The sequence below is a fragment of the Clytia hemisphaerica genome, unplaced genomic scaffold (assembly GCF_902728285.1).
Source record: "Clytia hemisphaerica strain Z4C2 unplaced genomic scaffold, Clytia hemisphaerica genome assembly, whole genome shotgun sequence".
NCBI classification, from domain to species: domain Eukaryota; kingdom Metazoa; phylum Cnidaria; class Hydrozoa; order Leptothecata; family Clytiidae; genus Clytia; species Clytia hemisphaerica.
Genome location: NW_027103582.1, coordinates 209,736 through 221,968, shown reverse-complemented (window position 1 = coordinate 221,968; position 12,233 = coordinate 209,736). Strand labels below are relative to the sequence as shown.

The window sequence follows — 12,233 nt, the reverse complement described above, 5'->3', positions numbered from 1 at the left end:
AATTCATTTTCTCATTAGACTGCTTTCCTCTTAGAATCTCGTTTCACATTGAACTCTATCAAATCAGATTTACAGAGTTTAAATAAACTTTCTAAAACCCTTTCCTTCCGTATCTTAATACTGAAATAGACTAGTTCCCTGCTTCATATCGTTCTCTTTAATTACTATCAAAGATTATTTCTGCATTATAAAGTGAAACTAGTGTCTAGCTATTCAATTTATTTCTACTATTCAGCTCTGCTAAGGCACTTTAACTTTTGGTATTTTCTTGGAGGGATTTTTTTAAAACTGAGAGCTTTTTCTACCTCAATGAGCAGATCTTCTACAAAGGTTTGAAAGAAAGTTAGCGAGAGAGAGAAGCGAGTGGCAATATTTTTGCAATGTCGGCCATCACACACACACGTGACATTTTGATGATGAACTATGGGTAAAGGAAACAAACCTCCAGTTTGCTTACAAAATAAATGACTACAGTGAGTGCGAGATAGTCGACTGCTTCACATTTTTACTCGTCTCGTTGTTACATCATTACTTTTTCCGATGGGAGCTTTATATTGTGACACTTCTTAAACTTTGGAAATTTCAAATGAGTATTAGACTACTTTGATAGGATAAATTTTCGCGGGGATTAGATTCGTGGTTGGGCTCATCCGCGAAATTTTAAGATTTTGCGGGGACTTAATTTCGCGGATGTCACTATTGTGAGACAATATTTTGACGATTTCGTTGCTTTCTGAACGCGAATTTAATCCCCGCGAAATTTTATCCCATTAGTATTAGCAGTTATTGGTTTTGAGATTCTGTTCCAGGCCTCCTGCTTTGTTTATGTGTAGTCAATGGCGAGAAGACATTATAACTTTTTTTTGGGCTGGACTTTTGATTGATTAACGGGTAGATCTAATTCAGCTAATCGAGTATGAGATATGATGATGTAATTAGAATTTCGCAATTAATTTACTTAATTAGTATCATTAATTACCTTTCAAGTATTTCGAGTTATTTGTGGTACTTGTAAAATTCTTTCATGTATACGTATCGGTACTTTGGGCAAATCTTACCCCATAAATTGGCGATTTAATAATAAAGTTCGCACTCAGAAGTAAAACTGAATTCGAGCTGTATAAAACTTTTGTGCTATGTTTTGTGTGACCTAGGTGTATCAAAAATTTGCTGAAGCAAAAATATTGTGACATTTTGATTCGAGCAACCTGCAAATAAGAGAGCTTAGTTGATGTTTAAGTACGTCTGATCATAATCAGTCAATTTTGAAATCGAGACTTAAGTTTATAATCAAGAGTACTCACTCACTCACTCACTCACTCACTCAATGTTTCAATGAATTTGCAAATTAGTTATCTCTGTAGAACTCTCTCTCTCAACTGGCAGATATAGAAGTTTGTCTCGCTTGACATAAAATGTTCTTAAAGCTGCACGTATTTCGGAGTTTGATGCGTCTCTTCTATTTACCACTTCCTTGTATAAAGCATCAGTCAGTCATTGATTAATTACTATTATGTCATCACACTACTCATTTCTTGACATTCTCATTATGATGGCCACCATTATGGTTCTTCTCATTATGTCATTATCGTTTCATTATCGATAAAGTGTGCTGCTTCACATCCGTGGGAAATTTGAATGTTTGCTACATAAATAGCTTTCCGTGAAACAAACCTTCCAGATGGTCGAGGTGGGATATGTTAAGGTTATGGTGATACCAGGTGGTTTAGAGTTTAGAGGTTTAGAGTTTATGGATTTCCATAACTTGTAGGAAAGATAATTCGTTGAGTTAAGGAGACATTCTATTTATGGAGGTTTTTATAGGAGGGATACTCTATCTACTGCATAGGAAACTATCGCTGGACACTTTGAATGAGAATATTTTGTATTTTGAATTTCGTACAAATTTCTTTCTAAAGCTGGCAAAGTCACAAATTTCCTTGTTGGCTGTCTGCAAGGCTGGGAAGCTAATGAATTACTAAATGCTATTTCAAAGAATCTCCCCCTCCCCCACCAAAATGGTTCAACACTTCTGCATTTCTTATTGAAACAAAAATTTCCTTCTGGATATTCTAGTTTCCTCTGATCCTCGATTGGAAAAACAAATACGACTTAACAAGATGAATTGATGGAGGTTATTTGAAAGAAAAAAATGTCATGTTGAACAAGTTAAGATGTCAACCTCGTAGTGGTTGACCTGTCATTTTGCCAGTTGTTGTATTGACTATCAAATACTTCCGTTCGCATCTCATCGACCTCTTATCCTCATTAGATACAGTTTTAAGTTCGCCATCATTTTGAAGCTACTTTTTCAGGCTTTATCCGGCTGCCATTACTAATGGATTACGTGACACGAATTACAAAAGTATCAGCGCCAAAACGATTCTAATGTATATGATTGATTTTAAAAATAACCCTAATTAATTTCTATTTTCGAGATTGTATGTGCCAAAAATCCAGGTAAAGCAGTGGAGTTTGTTTATATTGTCGCGTGAAATTTGGCTTAACGAACCATCAACGAAAGCGGAAATTTTTTATTTTTGCGTGTTAGCAATTTTCGTAACTGTGCGATGGTAACATGGTTTTATTTATAGAATATGAGAGTTGGATGGTCTGTAAAAACACTAGTTAATTCCTGATCGACTTTCTTAGGCTCGAGTCTTTGCTCTTTGGATTGAGTTAGATAAGACTGGTAGTCTTTTTACGGCTAAGTCTTTTGGAAATGAGTGTTGTTTGAGAGGAAGAAATTTTATTTTTTAAATTGATGAGAATTGAATAATTGACGCAAAATGTTCGTAATTAAAACCGCAAAAATTCGTTGAATTTGCGAACAATTCAATTTTACTGTCAGTCTTCTGTTCATGTTTATTTTTCTGGGCCAACCAACTTGATGTAAACAATGTGACTGAACTTTTCTGACCTCCTTTTCCTCTAAAGATGTGATACGAAAAAAGATCTGTCAAAATGTTTGGTTGACACTCAAGGTTCACTTGTTGCCAAAACCGCGTAACGGTCATAACTCGAGAAAAAAATACGACTCTAGCCAGCCCCTTTTCTTCTTTTGTTTACTAAGGGCTAATCGAGACGAAAATGTGTTAAAGGGCTGGGTAACAGAGTCTCAATATCTTAAGTCTCAAGCACCTTCAAAAGTCTAAGTTGAATAGTTATAGGGTGGCTTTGACGAACGAGGTCTACTTACTTTTTGGAAACTTTAAATTCATTTTGAGTGTGAATAATTTCGGTAAAAGCTCTTATTTGAATGAAAATCACAGTGATGTTTCCATAGCTCGAATCTTTCATAACTTTACCCTTGTTTGTTCGATTTATGGGGACTCCACTGTTCCTTGTCAAGGAGAATAGAATAGACTTAAAGACAAAGGATTTTGAACTCTGATGAAGTTTGCACGTGTTTGATCATTTATCTTATCATTTTTTTATTTCTAGTGAACAGCAAAAAGAACAGACAAAAGACTCTCACAACACATCACAATGTATTGCACCAGGAACATCTTATTATCCACTAAAACACAAAATTGTTGCGACGCATCGGTAAGCCAGTGGTTATTTTCTCTTCTATTTGTGCACAATAATATATGTAAACCTCTGGCTCAGTCAAAGCTGTGAGACAGATACAGAAAGTTTTCTTCTTGTTCCATCTGTTAAGAAAAACTTGCAGTATCCCTTCCATCATCTATGCCTCGTCAGATTCTATTTATATTTCTCTGACCATTTCCGAATGATTCTATGAAGTCAACGCATATATGATAGTTGTCGTTTCGAAATTCCACACGCGTGCCTTAAAAACAAACCTTCTGGTATTTCCTATTACCTCAAACAATTTAAGGACACAAACCTCAACACAGAAGGGTCATCTTTAGGCTTTAGTAATTTAGAACTTGAAATTTGAGACGTCTCACGCTGATTTGATAATTTTTGTTGCAAGTATAAATAGTAGTACGAGCCTTTATATTTAGCTCTGTTTCCGTTTTGTGTTTATTCTTATGCAGTAACTGCCAGAAATAACGCACTCTAGACCACCTAAAATTTAACTACTTATTATATTTTTCTATTAGAACTGAGCCTCTGCTGTTCTTATTTTTTTGGCACTTTGAGCCTCAAATTGTTCTTATTTTATTCTTATTCATTGGGTGCAGTTGAGGTATTTTAGGCTTTATACCCAATTTTTACTACTTTGACCCTTAATTGCCTGAAATTGGGTAATTCCAGGCGCAGCATTGTTCTTAAATTGTTCTTATTTTTTGGCGGTTTTGAGCCTCATTGTTCTTATGAAATTGTTCTTATATAAAAAAACTGTGTTTGATACCTCGCGTTTATTCTAGGTTATTGTATAAAGTTTGATAGGTCTTTCGTAGCAGTTTATGCACTCCTATGTAGGGCCGGGCTGGCTAAAATTTTGAATAATCTTTGGCCTGTCATTTACTGATTAGCTTTTCTATCAGAAAAACACACAAGTCGAAATTTTGTTTGTTTTTCGTTTGAACAGAGTCAACAAACTACTTCCACGCCGCTTTTTTAATGAGACTTTTTGCAACATCAACAACCCTTAATCACTTATGATTGTCATCTGTTTTGTTAAGATATGATAAAGGACCGACCATCCAAGCTCTTTCGTCAATTCATTCATGGTCTAAACAAACCTTCTCCTCGTTTTTATTTAGTCCTGCGTAAAGCCGAAACATTTTTTAGTAGGAACAAACTATTTAAGAACATAAGGCTTTAATGGCCAAAATATTAAGAACAAGTTAAGAACATTTTAAGGCTTTGCAGAATCTAGAACAGCGAATTTCATAGGAAAATGGACAAAAATACTAAAAAAATGGCGAAAATAAGAACATGTTAAGAAATTTTTTAGATTTGTTCGATTTCCAGTATCAATTATCGAGAGGAAACTTAGTGTTCTTTTGGTTGTCTTCGGCACACTTGCTCTGCTTTCAATAAACTGTATTTCAAAGCCTAGTTTTTATCGAATTATCATTTTTGAGATTTTCTGAAGAACAGGGCACAGCTCATGGTCAGGCTTGAATAATCTTTTACTATGATGTTTCTGTTTGAGATTGTGTCGTATTATTCAACAAAATAATGAACCGCATAAACTAAAGACTTTGAGTTTGCTTTTTCATCATACAAAGTGATGTTATGGCTGATTTAATCAACATTGTTTGTTTTTGCCACAAATGAGGTCATTAGAGCTTTTCGTACATGTCATCAAACTGACAGACTCTCCTATGCAATTACCCGGTAATGAAAAGATTTAAAGGCTTTTTATGAGCAAATCAAAGACTTAGTTGCAATCCTGGAAGGATAGTAACGGTATTCGGAAGGCTCTTTGGCAAAACATACTAATGGGCGTATTGTTCTAGTTTCATAACCTATTAATGCGTTAAAACGATTTAAAGATTTTGCACAAAAAGTCAAAAATTGACGATTTTTGTAACAAGTCGATCTTTATGACGGACGGATTTTTTTTTATATAATCCACCACCGCTTTCGATTCTTTCACACCGTATAAAGTTTAACACGTTTAAATAAATGAGCTTTACAGAAAGTCCTTAAGTTGACGAAAAGCTTGTGGGTTCAGACAATGGTTATTAGCTTTGACACCTTTTTTTAAAGATATTGTAAGTAAAAGTGAACAGTCTTTCCATTTTGTGAAGCGGCTTTTGCCAGTCAATATTTGAAGTGGTGTCGCATTTCAACCATCTGACGCACTTGTGTTGTCGAAAGGCTGAGAGTGGATTTTCTAACCAAAAAGAAAGTTTTGAAGTGATCCCATCTGTCAATAAGTAAAGTAAACGAGCAAAGAAGTACTCGACTGAAGTGTGAACTTATGATTGTCATTGTCTGTTGTATCTTATACCAGCTCTGTCTGGAACTGTAGCGTCTTTGTCGCTTGAGCGTAGATCAAGTTTTTCAAGAAACTAGGGTCAAAGTTTGTGAATGAAAAGTCATTATATCAATTTACTCAGATACAGATAATTTAGACGTTATTCAACTCTGGTTAAAAGTTTACAAGTATATTGAAGCAGCTTTAGCAAATTTCTTTCTCAATTCTTTTTGCTCTTATACTGTGTCTTATCATCTCTCTTACTCTATTCGTGAGAAGGTTTTTCTCGTTCGGCAACCTGACACTAGAAATACCATATCAATAACTCGATCCTTAATCAATCATCGTTTTCTTTTAACACTGATTGTCCACTACGCGTGAATTGTATAAGTCTGCTAAGCATTCAGGTATTCATTCAGAAAAATGCCTACACCAAAATTCAAGAAAATCTTAAGATATTTTTTTTCTCACAACGAGTCAAAATGTTCTGTTGGAATGCCATCTAAAAAGATTCGAGTAGAACTAATTTCGTTTTCCTCCCTCAGTTCAATATATCGTCGATAAATTTTTAGGGTCGCCACAAAGGCACTGGGCGCGTATAAATCATGTTTTTACAGACAGTAAAAAAAATAGGACCTCGTATTAACTTTACACAGCATGTCTGGCTACCGCTTAAACCCCCTGAAAAGTCACTTCCATTTCAGTGAAAATGCTGCAACTTTGACCTTGTAAGACGGGGGTAACACGGGTAGACATCAAAGGTAAAACGCCAGCGGTTGATATTTACTGCAATTTCGTAAGCAAGTTTTTTTTGAATCAATCTCTTTGAAGTTTTTTTCTTTCTTTCTTAATTTTTCCCACTGATAATGACACTTAGACTTATTCATCAATATTTTCAACTTCTCAACGTTTTGAGCTTCGCAAAATTGTTTTTATATGAAGTCAAGATGATGAGATAGCTTATGGAAACCTCAAAATGATCAATAGGGTAAGGAAGACTTTACACCTCTCCTTTTCGATGATCGAAATTTTGTGTTTGGGTGTATTTCTACTCGATAAAAGTTTAAAAAGTTGGCATTATTTTTGAAAATATATGTCCTTTGGTCTTGTTTTAAAATTTTCGTTCCTGTTAATAATTTTTGGTGAGAACACTATCTAGCGAATAAGAGGTTATCTGCATTTGTAAATCTATAAAGGGCTGCTTATTCAGCCATTGGTAAGATTTGATTATATTTTATTGATTCTTGAGTCTTGAAGTAAGAAATTGAAAACAGTTTTGGAGGATATCAATCATGATGGATTCTTGTATTTGATTCCTGACAAACGATCTGAAGTGTTTTAAAAGCTAGACTTTTTATCATCAGAGCGGAATAAAGGTCGAATTTCGAAACTAATACTGCAGTGGAGTCTCTTTAACTCGAACCTCCATAACTCGAACAAGTTTTATCATGTTCCCTTCAGTTAACAATGCCTTATAAACCTTACTCTATAATTCGGAATTTCCTTAACTCAAACAAGTTGTGCGTGCTCGAATTATGGAGACTTCACTTTACAAACGGTCGACCCTTATACTATACATGGTTAATCCATGAAAGAAAAGACAAGAAATCAAATACTTCTGATCATTCACTACTTTAGGCGCTTATGGTTTTCTCTCCCCTCGATATCAGATGAAACAGCTCCATCCACTTGAGAATAATCTTAAAAATCTACTTTGTTGATCAACGTGTCTGTCAAAAAAAGTTTCTTCTCAAGCAAAAAGAGCTTTTAGAAAGATCTCATGTAGACAGTTATAAAGTTGATGTGATACATGGAAATTGCCTTGCGTCGTTTTCGTTTCGATTGCCAATGGAGTGCATGTGTTTGAGTTGCCTTGTTCAGAAAATGAAATCGTGGTTTGACGCCGTAAAGGTATGGCCAGGATGTTGTTGTGTTAGTGCTCTAAAGAAATAAAACGAATACGGTCAATTTTCAAAGCTGCAAAATTCTGCTGAAACAACTTCATAAAATGAACGAATGAATGAATGAATGAATAAATAAATGAATGAATGAATGAATGAATGAATGAATGAATGAATGAATGAATGAATGAATGAATGAATGAATGAATGAATGAATGAATGAATGAATGAATGAATGAATGAATGAATGAATGAATGAATGAATGAATGAATGAATGCATAAATGATTTACTACGTAAGGCCACAATAAATACTGCACTTCCGTGTTTATCAACAGGAAATGTCAAATTCATTTTTTTGATAAACGAGGTGTTAAAAGTTATCTTTTTACCTCCAAGAATAGCATGATCGTTCAATTTGATAAATTACATGTCAGGGTATGTGCCTGTGAGAGGTTCTATAAATCAAGTGAATGTTGACGTTGTGTATTTGTTGACATGTATAGATGGAACGATAATACCAAATATACCAGTATTTTATGCTTAGTACTCTATCCACATTTGATACAGATAAAGCCCTTACTACATTGCATCACAATCTCTATACTATCACTAAACAACGATTTCTATTGTTTTTATTTTACAGCATTCGAAAAACCGTGTGACATTCTGTTTATTCATTATACTGATTGTCTTGGCCAAATTATGCAACACAGAAAACTTATCTCCGCAACAAAACAAACATCCGCGACGTCATGTCCGGATTGTGATACGGAACTCGCCAATCACTCGCTCAACGGATAACATACTTATGCGGTACGCCCGTGAAAGGGACCGGACGTTGGTCAGGGTGATTCGCACGAAGCGCCGCAAGCGAAACAAGGACGTTTTACACATCGCTCCCACACACATGAGAACTGTCCGGCTAAAAAGCAAAACAGGATTCTTTTTGGAGATACAACCGTCCGGAAAAGTCACCGGACATGTAAATAAAACCAAATATAGTAAGTGAATCTTTGAACTTTTTATTTTACTTACTATCTCTGGAAAGGCAACAAAATATGCTGAAATCTTAACTTTACGGCTGACTTTATAAGTTTTAACTTTAATAAATTCCAGCACTCCGTAAATTCTAATTTTCCATTAATTTTTTTAGTTTAAAAACAAATTGGTAATCTTAGTTTTTTTATGCTACGGTATGGTTCGCGGTCAGCCGAAAAGACCTAGTGATCCCAAATGATGCCAGTGGCACTTAATGGGTTAAACGACAAATGGAACGAATTCGAAACCCAAGAAAATCCTCTTTAAATCTGGGATTTTACTCCCTCGCTTTAATTGTTAAATTAAATTAAATTAAATGTACCATCGGGTCAGGTGTAATTGACTGTAAAAAAGAGAATCCTCGGATGGGACAATGCGGGCCGGATGTCCACTTGAAACAGACCTGTAGGATTAAAAAAGTCACTTCCTTGTTTACAGCCAAGATGGAGCTACAAGTGATCACACCGCACGTCAAACGTATCAAAAGTGTGGCTACTGGTCGCTATTTGGCCATCAATAGAAAAGGAAAAGTCATTTCAAAGGTAAGAAGGTTTCAATTTTATGTAATCCAACATTCCACTATTTTATAGAGTCGTGAAATTTTATAGTCAACTTTCTTTTTTTTGTAATTCGAACTTATATTGGTCCCCTCAGCTGGAAATTGTTTTAAATTACTCTCTGTATTTTGAATCTTTCCTTAACTCGAATAAAATCTGGTCCCCTTGAACATCGAATTAGAGAGAGTGTATAACGTTATGATGGCCCATCTATGACTTTAACAATTCCGAGATTAATTCAACATTTTTGCACACCCCTGCATCTTCCAAGGCTAATTGACTGATACTCATATTTTCCATACTAAACCACTAACCCCGCCACTAACTATTGTTGTTGTTCCTTTTAAATTCGCCTCAGAAATCTATCTATAGTATACGAAACAATTTGTTCTAAAAGAACTTTTTTTCGTTTCTTTCGCTTTAGGGTGTGTCGGATAACGAGACCTACTTCTTTGAAGAACTTTCTGAAAATTACGATTATCTCTATTGTTCCATAAAATATCCGAAAACAGATTCTGGATTATCCTGGTATGTAGGCTTGAAACGAAGCCGCTCAAGAAAGACTTTACAAGGGCGCGCCAAAAGAGCTTCCAGAACTCTACCCGGTGATTCAGCCACTCATTTTTCAATTTTCTTTGAGCATTAGTGTAATTTAGATAATTTACTCCCAAATTTTTTTGGGGATAAAAAAAGATAATTTGTTTTTGTTGTGTTATTTTTGGAGGCAACTTTTAAGCGAGTACAATGCAAAATTTTGTGACTTTACTGAGGCGGATTTGAAGGGAAAACAAACTAATCTTCTCGTCATTTTTTTTATGTAATACTCCATAAATAATATACCTATTGAGTTGAATTGACATGAACTTAACTTGCCTTATATTTTCAATTTAATAAATTTAATAGCATTGCTCACTTAAATTCGCATCCCAATACTTTTTGTGAGTTTTCAGCCAAAATTATGAAATTAGACGTTATATTTTTGTTATTTTTGTGTTATTACTATTTATTTTTTATGAGAAGACATTTTTTATAGATATCTAAAATCTTTGCCGGGGCGAAAAAGCGCGTATTTTTATGACAACTTTTATACAATTAATATATTTGACATTTTTGTGTTATTTTTGTTTAATGCAGTATTTTGAAAAACAAACAGTTAACAAAAAAATCATATCCATGATTTGATGTCTCTTTTAGAACAGGAATGTTGAAGGTCCGATAAATTAAGAAGTTGAGGGGAAAGTCTTTTAAAAAGGATGTTGTGCTAGATAATTTGGCCAAAATCGCAAAAAATATTACTGCTAGTGGAAATTATATGAGAAAATTGCACTGAAAAACCAACCCCACCGCTTTTTGAACTAAATACAATAGTACAATAGATTCAGCTTCCCGTTGGGATTTCGATGAAAAATTTTCACCGGAACACTCAAAACCTCATTCCAGCTTTTTATCAATTTGTGACTCGGGTGTTATTTTCAATTGTTCAAATAAAGTTTATTTATTAGAATTTTTTTTGACTCTTCCCTGACTTTTCTGTTTCAGGATCATCCGACTATGGATTCATTACTTTTCGAAGAGTTGTTGGAAAATTATTACATGACTTATTCCTCCTTGACTTATCCAAAGTCACAAAACAGACCGCATTGGTACTTGGGTATCTATTTGTATCGAAAGCATAAGTGCAAAGTACGTCGAGCCTCACGCACCATCGTTGGGGATGCAGCTACTCATTTTCACATGATACCTGTGTTTGATTTCTATTGAGTTTTTTCTTATGTTTTTTTTTTACATTTGAAGAAATCTAAAGATGGCAGGGGTTGGTCTAAAAAGCAGGGTAGCCAATTGGGGTAGCCAATTGGGCTAGGTTGTGGGGTACCTAAATATTTTACAGACCAGAATAGAAATACCAAAAATGAATGCATAGAACCACATTTTACTGACCAAGGAGCATGAACCTGATTGATACTTAGATTGATCATGTATGATTCCAAAGATAAACAAAGATATAAATTACCACGTGTTAATACACGAGGAGTAAGAAATAGAGCTTCATTATAATAGAGCTATTTCAAAAGACTTTTTGTACCTATTATAAGCTGCCATATTTAAAAATTTTGAAAGGAATTAATTGTTTGAAACATCTAAACATGATTTAAATTAAACAATACATTTAATAACAAAGGATTGTTAAGATATGACAAGATTAGAGATCATATGGCCCAAAGACTATTCCAAAGCTATTATTATCGAATTACAGCTTCACGGAAATAACAATTAAAAACATAAATAAAATCTAAATCTAAAATATTAAAAACTGTTTTGTATATATTTTTTATTCGGGTCTGTAAATTTTCAAACGAAGCCAAGAAGGAAGAAAAAATGGCGCCAGGTCTCTTGAGAAGTAACAACGTTCAGTACCTTTGGAAAAAAGGCTATTGTGGCTGAAGTTCGAAAGGAATCTTAAATTTTATTACATGGAATCATTAACAAGATGTTGTAATAGTTATTTCCACATGAAAACAGGTTTCAGATTTCAAAAGTTTAGGCAAAAAGAGGTACCCCATAACCTAGCCCAATTGGCTACCCCATTGCCTACCCTGCTTTTTAGACCAACCCAGATGGCAGCATGTGTTTTGACAATTACACGTTTTCAAGTCTTCGTTTTATGTAAAAAATATCTAGAGCAATTTAAAATTTTAACTTTATTGTTTGAATGAAAATATACGTTTGAGGAAAACTTCCCCAAAACTTACACGACTCATCGTATACCGTAAAATATTTTCATTCCTCTACTACTTAGTCCCTAGCCTATCTCTATCTCAACGCGCGATTTTTTTCTCACTCTGTTGTCGAGGAAAAAGCCGTGGTCGTCTGGTACAGGCAACTTAGTCCC

The 12,233-nt window shown here is 34.5% G+C and overlaps 1 protein-coding gene across 5 annotated transcripts in view; it reads left to right on the top strand.

Moving 5' to 3' along the window:
• Positions 1-11,519, top strand: part of LOC136801286 (fibroblast growth factor 4A-like) — a 29,991-nt gene extending 18,472 nt beyond the window's left edge. For 3 of the 5 annotated variants that reach the window (XM_067057916.1, XM_067057917.1, XM_067057915.1), the window contains 4 exons: positions 3,445-3,549; positions 8,392-8,749; positions 9,225-9,328; positions 9,768-10,511. In XM_067057916.1, coding sequence (XP_066914017.1) covers positions 3,490-3,549; positions 8,392-8,749; positions 9,225-9,328; positions 9,768-9,989 — 744 coding nt within the window. In that variant the 5' untranslated portion in view covers positions 3,445-3,489 and the 3' untranslated portion in view covers positions 9,990-10,511. Of the gene's footprint in view, positions 1-3,444; positions 3,550-6,676; positions 6,834-8,391; positions 8,750-9,224; positions 9,329-9,767; positions 10,512-10,882 lie in introns of those variants that run through there. The other 2 variants (XM_067057918.1, XM_067057919.1) reach the window with 2 other exon arrangements.
• Positions 11,520-12,233: the final 714 nt, after the last annotated feature.